Source organism: Thermobia domestica, chromosome 9, assembly GCF_964235325.1.
Source record: "Thermobia domestica chromosome 9, izTheDome1.hap1.1, whole genome shotgun sequence".
NCBI lineage: Eukaryota > Metazoa > Arthropoda > Insecta > Zygentoma > Lepismatidae > Thermobia > Thermobia domestica.
This window is the reverse complement of record NC_137462.1, coordinates 156,455,600-156,477,209: the sequence shown is the minus strand read 5'-3', so window position 1 is coordinate 156,477,209 and position 21,610 is coordinate 156,455,600. Positions and strand designations below refer to the sequence as shown.

At 37.4% G+C, this 21,610-nt stretch overlaps 1 protein-coding gene across 1 annotated transcript in view; it reads right to left on the bottom strand.

Moving 5' to 3' along the window:
* LOC145695124 (serine/threonine-protein phosphatase PP1-beta catalytic subunit) overlaps nucleotides 1-21,610 on the bottom strand; it is a 58,908-nt gene that overhangs the window by 9,915 nt on the left and 27,383 nt on the right. Inside the window, exons 5-7 of the mRNA XM_081772046.1 lie at nucleotides 17,536-17,687; nucleotides 15,054-15,188; nucleotides 7,231-7,383 (exon numbers count right to left, since the gene is read on the bottom strand). Coding sequence (XP_081628172.1) covers nucleotides 7,285-7,383; nucleotides 15,054-15,188; nucleotides 17,536-17,687 — 386 coding nt within the window. The 3' untranslated portion in view covers nucleotides 7,231-7,284. The remainder of the gene's footprint in view (nucleotides 1-7,230; nucleotides 7,384-15,053; nucleotides 15,189-17,535; nucleotides 17,688-21,610) is intronic.

Genomic DNA, 21,610 nt, shown 5'->3' with positions numbered 1-21,610 from the left:
AAAGAGTCTCCCGGTTTTTGCCACATGTGGTTTGGCATTGTCGTGCAAGAACAGCAAACCCTTGCTATTCACCAATGCCGGCTCCTTCTGCCGCAATGCACGGTGCACCCTTTGCAACTGATGAGAGTAAAGGTCCGCAGTGATGGTCTGACCAGGTAGAAGGTTGATTTTGAGTTCAGCAGCGAGGCTATATGAGACGTGGACCTACTGATTAACGTGGAATCCGAACCATACGAGGAGCAGGTAGAAGGAGCTCGTAATATAACGCGTGCCTGCAATTTCACCATATGGACAGCATAACCTTACGTGGGTGCAGAGGTGGTCTTGAGGTGTGAGGAACAGGATCACGTGACGACAGATATCTGATACACTTGGGAGTGTCATAGAGAACCCACTTTTCGACACCAATGAGCAGGCGATCAAAGATTGGTGTGTTCAGGAGCCGACTGAGCAAGAACAACAAGGTTGTCTTCGTTGTTCTTTGTCGGCTGCCGACAATGTGTGGGGTATCCACTTGCTTAACTTGTATGACAACGTACCCCAAGCAGGTGCAGTCTGACTGTTTCAGCGGAAACATGGAACCTTTCTACACGTTCATCATACGTTAGACCACTGTCCTCCTCGATGGCTGCTTTCAGGGCCTCGTCATCCAACACATGCGGTCGTCCACTGCGAGGTTCATCGAAAAAGCTCATATCTTCCGAATTGAATTTCTGGAACCAATGCCTGGCGGTGCGTTCGTTCATGGCACTCTTTCCAAATGTCTGGTATATGCAGCGACTTGATACGGCAGCTAACAGACCCATTTTAACGTCATACAACAAACACACGCGAACAAGCTGCTTCCATACCTCTATTTTACCTCCATGAGCTATAACTGATGCATATGTTCAACATGCCTGTATTACTGAAGGTCGATGGTCAGACTAACTCCCGATCGCTTGGCAGGCACGTGCATCATTTCGTTTCCATTCTGTGAGCGCATGATACAATGAGATGTCAAAAACGGTAAGAACTTTTTTGGTTACCCTGTATTATATGCTAAGTAAATTCTCGGTAACATACAAAAATTCACAAACGTTATTTATCACACAAAAACATACTTTAATCACAGTTTATTACACAAATCAAAACTCAAAATTAGAAAGCGAACAGATCTGCGGCCCGTTGCAGAATGCGTAGTATTAACCATATGCTACAAAACAAAACAAATCAAATCTCCATATATTTAAAAAGTCAATAACAAAATCTTAATATTCGTCTGCTAGTGCTAAACAGAATTGTGAATAAAAATTGGTACAGTCCGCAGCAAAAAACCTGCAACATGAGCATGTAAGTTTATTGTGAACAACGAAGTCTTTTGCGCCAAAATAAAATGAGATTTCTCCTGGCGTGATTCGTGCTACTTAAGACGTTATGTTGATTCCCTGCGCTGTTAGAAGTAGTTCCACAATAAACTTGCATGCTTATGTTGCAAGTTTTTTGCTGCGGACTGTACAAAGGATGTGACTGGTAGCTGGTTTCTCTTACATACTAGAAATTACAAGCTACAAATTATATTTTTGTTGCATTAATGTGAATCAAGTTATTATACAGGGTGGCCCAAAAGTAGGTTTACAGTCCCGTACTGATGGCTCATGGAAAATTATATCATTTAATTATTATCCACACAGGTATTAACTTAGTTTCTTCATTTTTTCTTAATTTCTTTTCACTTATATCAGAAGCTTCAAACAGACCGAAACAAATAAATGCATTATCTTAATAAATTAAAATGTCACACTTGATCGATGCTGGTCTATGTACCTACTTTTGGGCCACTCGGTATATATTTGTGAAACAAAAAGAAAAGAAAAACAAATTACACAGAGTAGCTTAGATTTATTTCGCTCCAGCTAGAAAAAAGTTTGTGATTTCCACAGATAAACTAAGTTTTTTAGCTTAACGTTTGACTGTTATCCCCTTTCGGCCAAAGGAAAAGGATGATTAATGACAATGAATGTGTGTGAAATTAAAATTTTTTGTGCTCTCCCACCAAGAATCGAACCCGGGACCACGTGCAGCAAAAACACACGCGCTGGTCAAAACACAAGCAGGGAGACTTCCCATAGATAAAGGTTAATTTAGAGGATACGTCAGACATACAGAATGCGGCAATTTGAAATCGAGACTGAATTTTTTATCAACATGTAATGCAACTGTGCAAACAAAAGAGGAATGTTTCATGAGTAACTGATACCACGTGGACTGATCTTGACTGACAGTTACGTGTGTGGACATGGTGAGTGTAGACAGATGTGGCTAAGCTGCATCGTGAATTCAACATGGAACAAAGAGTGGTTATCAAGTTTTGTGGGCGTCTGGGTAAGATTGCTACAGAAACTTATTTAGTGTTGCAACAAATTTATGGGGCCACTTGTTTATACCATGCGCGTGTATTTGCATGATACAGGTATTTCAGGGAGGGACGGGAGTCAACTGAATACGATGAACATCCACATGCAACAAGGACAGTGAGAATATAGGAATAGGTGGACAAAGTGAGTACACTAATCACGGAAGACCAAAAACCGACACTGCGAATCCTTGCTGAGGAGTTGCACATCAATAACCAGACTGTGCAGCAAATAACCCACAATCTCAACAAGAGGAAGATCTTAATAAATGACCAACAAAGGGACAGAGCTGCTCACTGCAAAGAACTGATTGCTACTCCCAATAAGGATCGTAGTAACTCTTCCTGAATCTTGTTACTGGGGATGAGACTTTTTTTTTTTTTTTTTAAATAATCCGTCGACAAAACGTCAGAATACAGAGTAGATCTCCTAACTCTCTACAAGCCCAAAACCTAAGCCAATCAAAATCCAAAATCAAGTTTTTGCTTTTTTTTCTCTCTCTTTTTACGATAGTAAGAGCATTTTGAATAAGGAATTTGTGCCTACAAGACAGATTGTTAATGCATCATTTCACCTTGAGGTACTGAAGCGATTACTGCAACATATCACATGTATGAGGCCCGAGTATCGGGATGATGTTCAGTGGCGTCTGCTCCATGACAATGCCCCAAGTAACAAGGCAGCGACTGTGAAAGACATTTTGTCCTAAAAGGAAATCTGTGTTGTCCCACTCTCCCTATTCACCAGATCTGGCTCCATGTGATTATTTTCTACTTCCTGAACTCAAGTCTGCATTCGTAACGACCATGAAGGCGGCTACAACAAGGGTTTCCAACACTGTTCCACAAAAGGACTTCCAGCTATCCTTCTATGCACTGACGACTAGGACGCCGCAACGATGTATGGATGCACGAGGATCGTACTTTAAATGATCCAAGGTACGGAACTTTCTATGTTCACTCTCTTTTTTTTCTACAGTTCCAGTCTCGATTTCAAATTTCCGCACTATGTATATAGGATAAGAGTGCAAAATGATGCACACTTGAGTGGTAATCGGTACAATTTACAATCAGTTTGGAAATATTTATACAACAGCTGTGTTTTATTTTTTTAAAAATAAGTAAAAGAAACACTAAAAAAGGTAAAGAAATAATAATAAAAAGAAGCAGCTTAAGTTACATGTTCTATCTAAAAGTAAGGAATATAAATAAGTTTCGTTTGGTTCTTTTTCGCAGAACTGACAGTAGAAAAATTGTTTATGTGGAAATTAATACATTTTTGTATTCATTCTATTAAAAGTTTCCAACAAGACACGAGATGAGTTGAATTGATTTTAACATCCCTTTCAACAGCGAGGCTATATACGAACGGGACCTACTGATTAACGTGGAATTCGAACCACATGAGCTCCCGCCCAACAAGACACGAAAATGCACATACGTGTAGTTTGAGCTTATTTCGGCCCGAAACATGTGTGCAGAAATTCATTTGTTACACTCTATCTTAGAACATATGTTAGATGTCACACATTACCTTATTCTGTACATATGGATTTCGGAGAAATCGCCAGCAACATTTGTGAATTTTACTATTTTATCATTCTACTCACAGGTTTCTGTAATTCCCGAATCTTTAAATTTCCAAGTTTCCGACTCTCCCCTGAAGTCTTGGTCACGGATATTAAAAACAGGAAGAAAAAGATCAGACACATTAAGGAATAAAACGGAACGGACTTATCAAGGGAAACAGCTGTGTGCAAAACACGTTGCCCAGTGTGTCAGCGATCTGCAGATGATCTTGAAGCAAACTAAAATATGGTCGAGTTAGCTTGTGCGCCTTTTCTATTTTTGTTGGAAGGTTGCCAACTCGTGTTTTTATCATCATGCCAATGCTGTGAAAATTTTGTGATAACTGCCTCCCATTCGTCATTCAGCCAACCCTAGATTTTTTTTTAAATGAATAAATATATTTTCAAACACCAGTCTCTCTATTTCATTTCTAGCTCCAAATATTTTTTTTTAAAAATCTTCTACCCTGTGTTGAGTTACTTTTAAATGTTTCGATAAACCTGACACCGGATTTTCCGCTTTCGAATGTCTAATGTGTTTCTTTACTCGGACTTTTAATTTTTTTTTCGTTTTGCCTATTTTTCCCAGATTGACAACTGCATTAAATAGAATCTATACACAATACGGTTTACGTACAGCTTTAAAAACACCTAAAACTTTAGAAAAGAGCATCGCTCAATTTAAGAGTTATTACACAGATCCCAATGAGAAATAGGGTATTTACGAAAGAAGATGCAGTTGCCAAGATAGTTGCATAGGCAAAACGAAAAGAAATTTAAAAGTCCGAGTAAGGGAACACATTAGAGATTCGAAAGCGAAAAATTCGGTGTCAGGTTTATCGAAACATTTAAAAGAAACGCAACACAGGGTAGAAGATTCAAAAATTTTATTTGGAGCTAGAAATGAAGTAGAGAGACTGGTGTTTGAAAATATATTTATTCATTTAAAAAAATCTAGACAAGGGATGGCTGAATGACGAATGGGAGGCGGTTATCACAAAATTTTCACAGCATTGGCCTGATGATAAAAATAACATGAGTTGGCAACCTTCCAACAAAAACAGAAAAGGAGCACAAACTGATACCACCATATTTTAGTTTGCTTCAAGAAAGTGCGTCAAAGTGCAGATCGTTGACGCACTTTCAACGTGTTTTGCACATAGCTGTTTCCCTAGGTAAGTTCGTTCATTTTTATTCCTTGATGTGTCTGTTCTTTTTCTTCCTGTTTTTAACCTTTGTGACCAAGACTCCAGGAGAGAGTCGAAAGCTTGGAAATTTAAAGATTCAGGAATTACAGAAACCTGTAAGTAGACTGATGGTTACAATTCCTGAGCGTGGTTTCGCAATGCCTGATTTAGTATTTAAGTTTTAAAAAAATATATTTAGCTTTATTAAAACAAATAAAGAACAAACTACGTGCACAGTCAAGTTTTGAGGGAAAAGTGTATGAAAACTAAAATATTCGCTGATTAACAATTCTAGCTCTTAATGAAGTAATTGTATAATCGTTCTTATAACCTAGATTAAAAAAATTATATTTCACGGCTAAGTAATCAATTTTCGTTTATAAATTATAAATTTTTCGAATTATAATCGGGGTAAACTCAATTTGTATTGCACATGTATTCGGAACATGGTACAAATAGAAAAAGGACAACTGTATTATCTTTTCATAATTAAATCTTTTCCTACCTTCATTAATACAACCAATGAAAAAAAAAAAAAAAAAAAAAAAAAAAAGGCAGATTGATGTGTGTGATTGAGATAGGAAGGGCAGGGAGGGAGGCAAGAAAATAATAGAGCCTCTGAGAGTTATCAAATTCACATGAGAAAGACGCAATGTAACCTGCGCGCCTACGCAATGTTTCTGTAGCCTCCCACCTTCCGACTTTTAAGTATCTATGTCCATGATTGTATCCCGGTTAAATTTCTCACTATTTAGACATTCTAAGACAAGACTATTTAGATTATTATATACGCGTACAAAATGCACCATTGTGTATATCTGTGCTTTGGTCAGATTTTGTTACTTATTCATAGGTCCTTCCTGTTTCAACGTTATTTTCTGTTCCCTTCGTATATTTTGATAAACGTAAAACCGACTGCTGTGCTTTGCTTTACAAAGCTTGTATAATTTCTTTTGGTCATACTTATGTAATTGTTTTGGTAGCCACATTTTTCGTGACTTGTTTGTATCAATATAATAATTTTCCAACTCAAAGTATTCGAGACGCGTAGCCGAACCATGGGAAATGTGCTATCTGTCCTAGGTGGGTATAACATGAAAAGTTTTTTAAACTTCCTCTCCTGTACACTTTGCTAGGTGGCGTTTGTCCTGTTGCTCGGACGCAAGCCTCAACTAAAACGTTATTAGTGTCAAATACTAAAACGCATGTAAAGCAAAATTAACTCAACTAACATCAAATCTACATCAAGTATCTGTCTGTTCTTGATCAAATTATTATACGATTTATTTAACTGACGAATTACCTTAAAATCCAACTTCCTTAAAATAGATTAGAGAAGTACTCATCTAGTTGTATTCCTGAAGGCAGCGAAAAACTGTTCGATATTTTCAATACGTACACGAGTGGTCTTTTTCGCGGAACGAAGAAGGTTAACATGTTATGAAGAACGTTCTTTACATGCTTCTAGTATCAGTATCAGTGGGACATTTTACAATTTCTATGCTTTTCGAAGTAACGTTTATTTAAATACACTCGATCTTTACCTGGGAGCTAAACAAAATTATATTCTTCCTCCGTTAAATTCAATTATCTGTAAGTGCACTTACAAAATCAATACCTGTATTCATTTTTTTTTAGATGAATGCGAATATTCTCCTCCGAAATATCTTAAAGTATCTTTCACCTCATACACAAATCCAATATGGAGTCCATACTAGGATCACTTACTACCGAAGTTAGTAATTTTGTATTTTTAATAATTGATGAAATTTATAAATGGAATAGACGTTACCTCGAAAAATGCGTTGCAGAAATTTCAAAGCGTTCTATCGATACTGCTTGTATAAGTATGTGAAGAACTTTCTGCGTGACATGTATTAAGCCCCTTTGTTCCTCGCAAAAGGATACTCGTACACGTATCCGAAATATCGAACAGTTTTTTACTGCCTCTAGAAACATAATTAGAGGAATGTATTGCATACTTTCCATCAGTCAATATACGTTAAAATAAAATCTGAACCAATTTTACACGATAGCAAATAAATTTCTTTTTCTTTTAAGTTAGTTTAAAACTACTCACACTGACACAATGAAGGTAAGATCCAGATTTCCTGACCACAAAGTATGCTTTTTCTTATTTCTTTCTAGGAGCATTCTTTTGTGGTGTGGCTGGACGTCCTGAATTCATTCCTGAATACTGATATTTAGCTTTCTTTTCTGACGGTTTCAGAATCTGAAAAAAAGAAAGAAAGAAAACGTTCTTATGCTCTGGTATGATAATGTGCTGAGGATATAATACAATAAATGTTCTTAACGTCTACAACACATATTTTATAGTAGAGATGCAAAAAAGCCGGCTTTTTTGAATCGATGGTTTTTTTCACATAAAAAGCCGGCTTTTTTGGGAAAAAAAACGAGAATTTTGGAAATTTTGGTTTTTTTCAACTTCATGATTTTTCTATCTAAATAGCTTTCTTATAGTATATTCTATAGTTAGATAAAAATTCCATGACCTGAATGTGATATTTCGCTCTGAAATTCACCATCAAGATGGATGGAGCACATGTTTTACGAATTAAAGCTAACATGAAGAATGTAGTATTTGAGGGTAATTTTAGAGGCTATTTAACTTTATTTTAACTTTTGAGTTATCGACATCTTTTTCTTCTCTAGTTTGTCATCCGTGTTTCATTTCTAAGAGCTTTTAGTACTCTAGCTTCTAGCGCAAAAGTTAAACTTGCCCGTTTTTCTATTTATCCGTCAAAACGTACGTTTTTCAATATATCCGTCAAACCGTACTTCCACATTTCTGTTATACTGTAGCTGTGAAGTGATTTAGCAATAATTTTCCGGACACAACCTTGAATACCAATTTATACAAATAATCAATAGCGGATTTAGAAAAGTACTTTAGGAGGGTTTTTTCTTATTGTTTCGTTTCCTAAAAAGTCCTAATTTTATTTGGGAAGTGCTTGAAGTTTATGAGTACAGGCATAACTAATATCTCGTTTCGTTTATATGTTTAGCAATAAACATATAAACGATTATAATCTTCCGGATACAACTTTAAAAATCATTTTATACTGAGAATCAGTGGCGGATTTAGAAAAGTATTTTGGGAAGGATTTCTTACTAATGTTTAGTTTTTTTAAACATTCGTAATTATTATTTGACGGGAGCTTAAAGTTTATGAGTAAAGGCATAAATAATAGATATTTCGTTTGTTGTAGACACTCCGTAACTTTGGGGAACGGGCTTCAGTCCGAAAGACCGCCCCCCTAACCTTCGCAAAACCGTCACTGCTGGTAATTAGTAATAATAAAGATTTAAAAACAATAAAAAAGGAAGTCGCCCAACTCACAGTACACGCACTATTTCTACATTCACAGATGGAATGAAGAAAAGCTTTGTCAGAATGGTCGAATGCTGGTTGAATCCCGGACTTCCCGATAGAAGCGCAAAAGCTAATCACTCAGTCATGTTTGTTGTGCAGTTGTATTTAGCTTAACTTAAATATATTCCGTAGTCTTTTTTTTTTTTTGGGGGGGGGGGAGTTCCGTAATGATATGTTGAATCCCTCTTGTTAAAAATTCAGAAAACTTGAGGATTGGGTAAACTGTGATGGTGGTTCTATAAAACTTAACTGTAGAATTTCAAGAATATACAGAACCAAAAGCTCTAGATGTGCAGCCTTTAAGTGTATCATATAAATCTAAGTATTTCTCTTATGTTTTATTTTAATTTTATTTTGTTTCAAAAAGAGGGTATGGAATATTTTGAAGTAAAAATACTACATACTATTTTGCTAGTTATTTGTGTATTCTTTAAAAAGAAGTGTTTACTTTTAGGGTTGGCTGGTTTACACCAACTTTTTTTTTTTTTTTTAATAACTGGTTTAAACCACAAAAATAAAAAGAATGAAAAATGCGAATCGTGTGAACTTCATGGTGACGTTTCCAGATATCAAACTACCTGCAATAGTTTTATTTCCCTTTCACCTTTTAATCAAGGTGTCCCATGTTCAATTCTCGGTCGAACCACAATCCTTCTTTCATGCGTAACCCAAGTAGCGGTTCGGATGTCAGTTTAAGCGAAAGTCTTCTCCTTGATAACCTCGGTATTTCGTAAGGATGTTAAGCCTAAATATACGAAACAAACCAAATTGTATATTTCTACCTGCCTAAATGCGTGTTGTTTTATAAAGAAGCCAATATTGCTTAAATATATTGATAGAAATTGGTAAAATTTATCGATTGCCTACGTAGCTTCCAACATTAGCTTGGATTGGACTTTCAATGATATCTACGTACCGGTACTAAATTTGTAATTTAATACCTCAGTTTTAGCGTACTGATTATGGTACGTTGGTTACATGCAAAGCAATAACAGGATTTTCCCGTTATTGTCTTACATTTCAAGTAATGACGGGATTTTCCCAATGGCTAGGGCGGGAGCTTCTCAACTTAAGAAATTTACTGACCGCACTTCTTTAAGCTTATGGGAGTTCTTCCGGCATAACCCCGCTGCTGCATAATAACATCAAGGCGAAACAAACTTAGGCTATTTCTGTGAATATGTAATATAAATACATAAAGCAAAAAATCTAAGTCAAAAAAGCCTGGTTTAAACATCCCCCCAAAAACGGGTTTTTGGCATTTTCAAAAACAACCACGGTTCTTGCCAACTCTGCTTACTTTTGTATATAGGAGGTTAAAAAATTCTTATTATATACATTGGTTAATCCTGTGGAATTGATAATGTAAATATGTTGAAGAAAAATTGTTTGAAATTTTTTTTCGAAATTCATAGTTTATTTTCGATGTTTTATATTATTATCAGCATCAACCACTAATTAAATGATTTTTTGTGTTATAGAGAAGCGATACAAAGTCTGTTTTATCAATTTAAAGCAGTATTTTGAAAAAAGCCCAAAATTTCCGAAGCAAAAAAGCAAAGCAGAAAAAACCGAGTTTTTTTTCCAAAAAAGCCGGTTTTTTTCCGAGCCCTTGCATCTCTATTTTATAGATACTAAAATTTAATCTAACTTCCATACTCTTTTCCAAATTAACAAGGATAGAATTTGAAATGCGGTAACTTATATATATATATATATATATATATATATCGGGTGTTGCAAAATAAGTGTTACAACTCTTGGGAGGTGACTCCTGCCACTGAGACAAGAAAAAAAGTTACCTTGAACTTTCTGCTATCGGACATAGTTTCAGATCTACAAGGTGCCGAAAGCGTGGGAAAATGACTTTCGGACGCCAATAGTTCGGAAACTATCCAACATAAAGAGGGCGGGTAAAAAATTCACTGAAGAAGTCATACCTGCTCTATTGAATTTTGCATGTTTCACAATCCTACCATGCACGCGCAAGGGATTCCCCAAAGGAACGTAGGGAGTCCCGGATAATCTGCCAAATGAAACTTGGTCTAAATGGGTATGAATTGATAGGCTTTCTACCCGGTAACAATAATTCGTTTGTATTAAGTCGATATCTGGAACAAATACAAAATGGCGGACACCTTCATGCCCGTTGTGTGTGGTTGCATAATCGCTAGGTACGGATGCTGGCCAACAGTGACGTTCTGAATATTAAGTGTAGCGAATTTGTACTCAAATGCTCTAGAAAGACATCTGGAGTGTCGGTAGAGCATAACAGATGAAGCAGGGTGATTCATATGTGTGGAAACACTTAACGAAAAATGCCCAGAAATGCACTCATACTCCGTAAACGTGAGTTCAAATCGTCGGAAATGTAAGGATTAGCGTCAAGAACATGACAGCCATTGCCAATTCACCAATAATATTCTTTCAACCGATGCAATATGATGTGTACGGTTGCATACCAATAAGGATGTAACAACTGAGGCCAAGTTGGAATTGTGCAATTGGACTCACAAAGAAACTGGGTAAACTAAAGGAATGTCACTAGTGGGATCGCATGATCGATATTGAAATGTGGCCAATGTGTGTGCTGATACCAACATGTAGCTAATGGACAAATGTCAACATGTCCCACTACTGCTGGGACACCGTCCCACGTGCGACATGCTTGTGTGTTTCATTTTGTTACTCCTACTGCACAGTTGTAAACAGAGATTTAAGACGTTTCTTCCTATTTCTCATGTCGTTTTATTTTCCATATGTATGGTGTTCCAGCTGTAGTGTTAAATGTGCCAAATCGGTTCATTTTCGTCTTTGTCTTGGCATGTGCACTGTGTGTAAGATACGAATTTCTGGAGGTATTTTCCTATATTTCGAGTACGTCATATGTCCCAGAAGACGTGGGACATGATACAAATTTGTTATTTTCACGTTCTATCAGAATTTGAACCATGCATTAAGAGATTTCTTTTCATACGTGTCGACTGTTGGACAATGTCCCAAACAAAGAGGGACATTGATACAATCGTGTTCTAGTTACGTTCTACCAAAACGTGCACCAGATGTAATAGCAGAATGTACATCGTTATTTTCCTAGTTTTTGCACGTGAGACGATGTCCCAGCAGTAGTGCGACATGTTGACATTTGTCCATTAGCTACATGTTGATATCAACGCACACATTGCCCACATTTCAATATCGATCATGCGATCACACTAGTGACATTCCTTTAGTTTACCCAGTTTCTTTGTGAGTCCAATTGCACAATTTCAACTTGGCCTCAGTTGTTACATCCTTATTGGTATGCAACCGTACACATCATATTGCATCGGTTTGAAAGAATATTATTGGTGAATTGACAATGGCTGTCATGTTCTTGACGCTAATCCTTACATTTCCGACGATTTGAACTCACGTTTACGGAGTATGAGTGCATTCTAGACATTTTTCGTTAAGTGTTTCCACACATATGAATCACCCTGCTTCATCTGTTATGCTGTACCGACACTCCATATATCTTTCTAGAGCATTTGAGTACAAATTCGCTACACTTAATATTCAGAACGTCACTGTTGGCCAGCATCCGTACCTAGCGATTATGCAACCACACAACGGGCATGAAGGTGTCCGCCATTTTGTATTTGTTCCAGATATCGACTTAATACAAACGAATTATTGTTACCGGGTAGAAAGCCTATCAATTCATACCCATTTAGACCAAGTTTCATTTGGCAGATTATCTGGGATTACCTACGTTCCTTTGGGGAATCCCTTGCGCGTGCATGATAGGATTGTGAAACATGCAAAATTCAATAGAGCAGGTATGACTTCTTCAGTGAATTTTTTACCCGCCCTCTTTATGTTGGATAGTTTCCGAACTATTGGCGTCCGAAAGTCATTTTCCCACGCTTTCGGCACCCTGTAGATCTGAAACTATGTCCGATAGCAGAAAGTTCAAGATAACTTTTTTTCTTGTCTCAGTGGCAGGAGTCACCTCCCAAGAGTTGTAACACTTATTTTGCAACACCCGATATATATATATATATATATATATATATATATATATATATATATATATACAGACGTGTTTGTTTAAATACTTGGTGTATTCTACCTCCGATTTATCAAGATAGATTGAAGCAGGTTGTTATACATTGCCCTCTGGATATCTGCACTGTTAGTTATGGTTAATAAAAACTATAAGGGGCATTCAAATGAAACCCGGTCACTAGTGTAAAGTAACGGTAACGATTGTATTAACTCAAAAATGTAGTTATACACAGTACACATACTCACACATGCAGTGATACACAGCACACTACTCAAATAGTCACCAAAACTGCTGGCACATTTATCCCATTGCGACACTAGCCGGTCGATTTCATCCTTGAAGAAGCTAGTAGGCTGCTGTTGGATCCAGGCCTGGACCCAGTGACACACTTCGTCGTCCGTCGCGAATCGATGTCCGCGAATAGCTTGTTTTAGAGGTCCAAACATATGAAAATCACACGGTGAAAGGTCGGGACTGTGCGGTGGATGTGCCAGCGTTTCCTACCGAAACTGCTGCAATGTCGACTTCACCGCATTAGCCGGGTGTGGGTGGGCGTTATCATGCAGGAGGATAATGCCATTAGACAATATGCCTGGGCGTTTCGACTTGATGGCTCGTCTAAGGTTCTGTAAAGTGGCTTGATAATGCTGGGCATTAATGGCGGTACCCCGTTCCAGGAACTCGACAAGCAGTGGGCCCTTGCGGTCAAAGAAGAAGGGCATCATGACCTTACCAGAACTGGTGTGCACGGACTTTGATTTCTTTGGAGGTGGTGACGTCGCATGTTTTCACTGCTTACTCTGATGCTTGCTTTCCGGTTCAAAATGGTGACACCATGTTTTGTCCCGTGTGACAATACGCGACAGAAAGCCGTATTCCTCCTCGTGATAACGTTGCAGATGACTCAAAGACAGCGCCATTCGAGTATTGCGCTGTTTGGCGGTTAGTTGGTGGGGAACCCACTGCGCACAAATTTTTCGAAAGTTCAAGTGTTGATGCATTATGGTGTGGGCGGTGCCCACGCTAATACCCAGTAACCGATGGATCTCGTCCACAGTGATTCTGCGGTTGTTCAAGACTAAAGCATTCACTTCTGCAATCATTTCCGGTGTGATGACATGATGAGCCTGTCCAGGACGAGCATCGTCTTCCAGTGACTTGCGCCCCTCAAGAAATCTTTTGCGCCATTCAACAACACTTGCACGACTCAGACTGTACTCGTCGTACACAGCCTTCATCCATACATTTCATGGCCTCCAACTCCCTCCGCCGCCAAAAATCGAATCACTCCTCCTTTTTTCGACAATAAGGGCACTTTGCATAAGGAATTTGTGCCTACAGGACAGACAGTTAATGCCTCATTTTACCTTGATGAACTAAAGTAGTTATTGGAACGTATCACACGTGTGAGGCCCTAGTATTAGGGTGATATTCAGAGGCAACTGCTCCATGACAATGGCCCAAATCACAACGCAGTGGTTGTGTAAGACTTTTTGTCCCAAAAGGAAATCTGGGGTATCCTACCCTCCCTAATCACCAGATGTGCTCCGTATGATTATTTTATATTTCCTAAACTCAAGTCTGCATTCATAACGGCTATCAAGAAAGCTACGACAATGATTTCCAACTGTATTTTACAAAAGGACTTCTAGCGATCCTTTTATGCACTGACGGCCAGGGCGCAACGATGTATGGATGCAGCAGAGTCGTACTTTAAATGATCCAAGGTAAGAAACTTTCTATGTTCACTCTCTTTTTTTCTACGGTTCCTGTCTCGATTTCAAATTGCCGTAATGTATACATATTATACTTGTGCGCACAAACAATGAAAACTTCAACAGATTTTTATCAAGGTATTTCCTTTTCTATATTCTGGTATATTTAATTAGTTATTTCGGAGGGCAATTATCGAGTCTATTTCTATATTTTACCTTTATAACCTTCACTTTACCGTTAACCAAGCCCAAAAAATCGACAATTTTCTTCACCGTAAATACTTCTAAGAACTCATTCTAAGGATAGTAGTCAATATGAACATACAAGTTTTCTGCGTAATGTTATGCCAGACGTAATGTTATTGTAGGTATAGTAATTCTTACATTTTATCTTAACTTCAGAAGATCGCAAGTAGGTTTACATCAGATACACAGGAAAATACACAATTTAATATCTAGTTTACTGACAAAATGGGGAAATTATTACTGTACGAAAACTCAAGCACGTGACAAACTTCCATCACAAACGGGACGCGAACAAATTCTATAGATAGGTCAAAACAGAATCAACCCAGGTCCGAATGAATAAACACAGAAACAACCTAGGGATTCCTTCTTCCAATACGAAAAATCAGGATACAATTAAATATGCAATTCTGACTTCTATTTTATAATTTAAGAGATCACTCTATTAACCTCATCGTTTTAGAATTTAATCATTCATACAATACACTAAATCTTACCTGGAATGAACACATAAGTGTCTCATCAACAGACATCATGCCACCAGCATTATCGAATTCGCCACAATAGTTGGGGGCGGAGAACAAAGTAACAAGCTGACGTTTCGCAAAAAATTCATAACCATCTTCTACAACCTGCAAGATACGAATAAATTACGTAAGGTAAACGAAAAGAACGTAATCTTTAAGAACAAAACCTATGACAAAAGCAATCTATGCAATTGATAAATTACGTATGTGAATGAATCGTTAGTGTTACAGTTTTCTAGTCGGAAACTCTAGGCTCTGAAACCTGCAACTAGCCATCGTGACAAATTTTTCGTCAGTTACAGCCCTTTCTCATTTGGCGGCGAACTGCCGCGTGCGGCGGCGGCAAATTGCCGCGCAGGGTAGAAAGACATTGCAAACAATGGGGCTTTTCATATATGCGCGGCGATTGCCGCAAATTTACGCGGCGAGGAAAAACAGCCGCCTCTCCCTGCTAGAAAGCGGCGCGGCAGATTGCCGCGTATAGCCAAGCGAGACATTGCAAGCAATGGAGCTCTCTACATATAGGCGGCGATCTGTCGCTTGGGTGTTGGGGGAGGTAGCAAGTGTTGCCAGAAAAAAGTAGAGAGTGGTTGCGATAATATGGATGTGTGTGTGATTTACGTTTCTAGCCTAGGACACCTGGAGTGCTTTTAACCAAACATGTTACATACAATATATGGGAAAAGATGACATGTAAAAATAATCGAAAACGACCGATACTACCGAAGTGTCGAATGCATAGGTCGTTGATTAAAAAGAGTCCAAATCAACACAAACTATTTTTTCTATGTAATAGCAGATTGAGATAAATATGCGGGTAGCGCTGGGCAAATGAGCTTGTAATTCTATAAATTTCTGGTTACCCAAAATTGAAATATATATGTATACTATCAAATATTTCAACATTATATATTTTACAGTCTTTTGCTCTATATTTATGTACTATTTTGTTACTATATACAGTATATATTTGTTACATAAAATTTCGTAATCCGGTTTTTAGTAATAATACCATGTACTTTCACAAAGCAAGAAAGAATTCATGATATGATCTGTGATAATTATACCGTATTTTATATATTTTATAACTATCTTAACACTTCTATGGGTGTAATTCCTTGAATTCAGGGACTAGAGCAGTTTTTATAAAGAGACTTGAGTTCATAGTCGGAACGCTTAAAACAAACGATTATACCAGAAATAATAATAATAATAATAATAATAATAATAATAATAATAATAATACCTACAGACCAGCCTTGCGCTAGTGGTTGAGTGTTGACTTGGGATTCTGGGATAGATCTGAACTACTGACTATCCTGAAAGGACTTTATCTTATTTTCTCAGTCACAACAGATGAATATCGGGATGGTATTTTAAATATCCAGAACCTGGCCGCTATTTTGCTCAAGTCTATCAATTATGGAAACAGTATAGAAAAATCTCCTTCAAAATACCACTTCTTTAAAAAAAGGGTGAACCCATTTGTGTCTTTTTTGTTGTCTGTTTGTTTGTTTGCTTCCTATCTGTCTTAACAAGGCGAGTAGAAGACACTTTTTGCGTCTGTCCATTGCAACCACCACAACACGTTAAGAGTCACAAGGTTTTGTTTCTTCAGTTACACAGCAACCCTGCTCGCATATTTTTCATTTGCGGCAAAACGCCGCGAAATATGAAAGGGTATACTTCTCACGCTGCAAACCGCCGCGAGCGGCGATGGCAAATCGCCGCCTCAATGTGAAAGAAGCGTTAGATCACGCAGATGTTGGAACGGTGTCTTAAATATAGGATGGACTTCGGATGTCTTAAATATACATCTGGCTGACTTCATTTTCATATTACACGTTGAACAGTGTCAATGGTGTCTATGACTATGTTAATAAATAAAGTAGATATTATTTGGACACTCACTAGCACACAGCTTATGGTTCTGAAAAAATATGCTACATCTCAGTTGGTGTTATCAAAACGCATACATGCCAATATAATACGTATCATACACAGATCAGTTTGACGTCACATCCAATGAAAACAGATTCTAATAATGGCTAACCTGACTTGCATAAAATATTGGGGGTCGCAGTGGGTCGATAGTAGAGCGCTGACCTCCAATGAGGGGTCCATGATTCGATTCCAGCTCACGCCATGTGGGCTCTATGGTCGACAAGCACCGTGTGCATGGATTTTCTCGGGCTTCTCCAATTTCCTTCTACTATTTTCATTCCATCATTATCATTCATCTCATCATCACAGTCTCCTTTAGCTTCCGTGCATAATCGTGGAACGTTAAAATTAAAAAAAAAAAAAAAAAAAAAAAAACACTATATAAAATAAATATACACATTATAAATGCTTCAATGAAGTTTCTGTTACATTATATACACTAAAAGTAATAATCCAATCCGTCTTTACATTATAAGTACGAAAGTAAAATTCTCATTTCAATATTTACCTGGTGTGCTCTGCAGATAAGATCCAAATCATGACGATTCAAGAATTTGCTAACTACATCAGCACCAAAAGTAAAGGAGACGCCTCTATCATTCTCACCCCATCCCTGAACGTCCTTGTCAGGATCTGACCACAACAAATCGCACAGAAGACCTGTAAATAAATATTTACAAATCGTCAGAATCAAGAAAACTACGAATATATATCAGGCTCAGATTTCTCTTCTGTCAACATTCTATAAAATCCTCTCAAATATTATATTAGCAAGACTGACCCCATACGCAGATGAAATTATTGGAGATTATCAGTGCGGATTTAGACGAAATCGATCAACTATCGACCAAATATTTACCATTCGCCAAATACTCGAAAAAAAAAGTGGGAATACAATACCCCGGTGCATCAACTATTTATTGATTTTAGAAAGGCGTACGACTCGGTTAGGAGAGAAACATTATACAACGTTCTTACAGAACTTGGAATACCGAGAAAGCTAATTAGATTAATTAAGATATGTTAAAATGGATCCCAAAGTAAAGTCCGGGTAGGAAAATTTTTGTCCACGAGCTTTCACGTCGAAAATGGCCTGAAACAAGGAGATGCGTTGTCGCCATTATTATTTAACTTTGTACTGGAATACGCTATAAGGAAAATCAAAGATAGCAACCAGGGCCTAGAGTTGAACGGTATTCACCAGGTTATGGCATATGCTGATGATGTAAATTTAATAGGGGATGATAGGAGAACAAGAGAAAGAAATGCAGAGATCTTATTAAACGCTTGCAGGGACATGGGTTTAGAAGTAAATGCAGAGAAAACTAAATACATGGAAGTGCGTCGGGACCGTAATACAGCAAATTATAGATGCGTTAAAATATTTAATAATACTTTTGATAAAATGAATAGTTTCAAATATCTAGGATCAATATTAACAGAGGAAAATCATATCCACGAAGAAATTAAATGTCGACTAAAAGCAGGGAATTCGTGTTACTATTCGGTTCAAAATTTTTTGTCGTCGCGAATTCTGTCGAGGAATTTGAGCTTAAAAAATACAAAACGATAATCATGCCTGTTGTTTTGTATGGCTGCGAAACATGGTCACTTACTCTGAGGGAAGAACATAGACTGAAAGTATTTGAGAACAAGATCCTGAGACGAATATTCGGACCCAAGAGGAACGGGAATGGGGTATGGCGGAAACTTCATAACGAGGAACTACATAATTTATACGGTTTACCGAACATTGTTAGGGTCGTCAAGTCTAGGAGGCTTAGGTGGGCGGGTCATGTAGCTAGAATGGAAGAAAGTAGAAACGCTTTCAAAGTCTTGACTGGAAGACCAATCGGAAAACGACCATTAGGAAGACCTAGGCGCAGATGAGAGGACAATATTAAGATGGATCTCGCAGAGATTGGAATACAAAGTAGAAACTGGATGCAGTTAGCTAAGGATAGAAGTCAGTGGAGAGCTTTTGTGAACGCGGCATTGAACCTCCGGGTTCCATAGGCCATAGAGTTAGTTAGTTCGTTATATATCAGGCCCGTATTTATACATTGAGCGTCCCTGTGCTCTAATTTTCCGCCCCCCCCCCTTCCCGCGCAAACTTTTGTCTCAAACAATGAAACAAGTCGTGATTTTGCAAACATACCAACTCTTCATGGCGTTGGTTTGACAAGGTTCTAACTGCATGTGACTATATTTTGAGAAAAATGCATTTAAAGTTTTATTAGACTATAGTTGTTTTATTTATAATCATTGACATTTTTACACAATGATTAACTGCCAACAAGGTTTACATTTTAATAATTGATGTTGGAAATGAAGCTTTACTTTTTTTTTTTTTTTTTTTTTTTTGTTGTTTTGTTTTGTTTTGGACACACAGTAAAATGCAGTTACAACCTTGTCTTAATGAAACGATCATTTTCAGAGGCACAAGGTTCTAACTGCACTTAGAACCTTATCAAACCAAAATGACAAAAGAAAACATTTATGACCTAGGACGATAACGCTGTAACTGCAATTGAGTAAATTAACTATTCATATTTTAATTACATGAAATACATGTCAAATACTAGTTACAAGTTTAACAGTGTAGTATAATACTTCCTGTCTTCCAGGGGCATGAATAGAAGGGACTCTTTAATGTCTTTTTTTTAAATTCTGAAAAACCTCACACAATTCTTTTGTTGTTTTGCTTTGATGTCGGAAACACTGAAACTACTACTGAAACATGACACTTTACGTGTCGTGTTCGAGTTTCTAGAAATTTGATATTTGCTGCACAACAGGTTCGTAACTGTCATGCCTTGACTTGAACAATATGGTAGTGAATTCTTGAGTAAACATCAAGTTAGCTACTTGATTGAATGGAATGGTTTTGTAATTTCGAAGTTTTACTGTCGTCCCAGTCTTTAAAATCACTCGGCCTCATCTGAATTACACGGCATAGTTTGCGACGGTCTACATTCTTCAATATTCTTACGAGACCCAAAGGAGAGTAAAAGTCTGTCTTGTTCATTGATTTTTCAATTGCACTGTGTATACGATCATCTTCCTGAACACTGGAATGTTCTGGAAGAGAGCATTTCATTGATACAAAATTAATGTTCAGATTTTCTCTCAAAAAGTCCAAAACTGCATATGATATATGGGAATTACGGTTTTTTGGTACACAGGAATCGGATCGAGCAATCAGTTCCGTGATCTCATTTTCTTCGAGAAATTCGTCTAATATTCTCATTAAAGCACTCGCAATGTCATTCCCTCCACGTCCTGCTATCGTTTCGTTCCACATAGCACAATATACACTTTTTTTGTTAAAGTACGCGGTCAAGTTTTAAACGTTTAATTTCCTCATAAAATAAGCTACGTGGGAACACGTTATAACGTTTTGCAAATCGAAGGTAAGGACTGAAAGATCTTTGTTTTCTTTTTCCCTTTTTCTGTGTTCTTTCATTTGGGCCTTGCGCAAAATGTGCGCCTCATAATTGAAGGGTAAGGAGAAAAAATAAGGAATGTCTATGTGTGTGCTTTATCGGGTGCTTTGTCCTATCTGTTGGTGACTCTTAGTACTATTTGACAGTATATGGCATGCATGCCTAAATGTCGAAATGTCCATGTAAAACGGGGCAAAAGTTTGACTACCCTATTCTTTTTTACGCAGTTTAAAATATAAAAACGCCGTTTTCTCGAAACTCCAGTTTTGTGACATTCCTCCTTTTTTTCCCCCCTTACCCTTCAATTGTCTTTTTGCTCACCACTTAAGGTTTCAGTCTTTTTCGCCACCTTATACCCTCGCACACATCATTCTGCCGCTTTTTGGCAACTGAAAACCTAAATTAAACTCCGTTCCAAGTATTCAGTAGTACATTGGTTTCTGAATTGTTGTTTGTTTTCATTCTGGCATTTTTCAATGTGGAGATCATACATTTTCGCAATGTTCAGATGGCTTCTCCATACTCCGCGCCGTAATGCGAGGAATGACAGGGTTGTTGATATGTTTAGTAAACACTTTCAAGTCAATGATTTCAAAACAGCTAAGAAATGAAATCTTTCAGTTTAACGTCCCATAATTATGCACTTTCAGCTAAGAGAAATGGATGATTAAGGCAAGTGAACGATGATGGAAGAACTGGTGGAATGACAATTGAGAGGAAACGAGAGTACCCCGAGAAAACAAACGGATACGATTTTGTCCATCACAAACTTACCTGGCCGGAGATCGAACCAGGGATCCCATACACCACAAGTAAGCACTCAATCACTGAGCCACTATGCCCTCCCCCTCCCAGCTAAGCAACCTGAGATTAATACATATGTTGGGAAATTAAAGTCTGACCTAATTATTGGGAAAGAGAATAACAGATTTGTCCTGGATGTGACGATTAAGTAATCAAAGAAATAAAAAAGAAGTATGATGAGCATTTAAGAGGTTATTTTGTTGACTATAAAATATACATTGTTTCAATAATTATTGGATCTAGATGAACTATCACTAAGTCTTATTATCAGTATTTCATAAGTTTGCAATCCCTAGATTTCTTTAAAAAAAAAAAAAAAAAAAAGTTAATTAC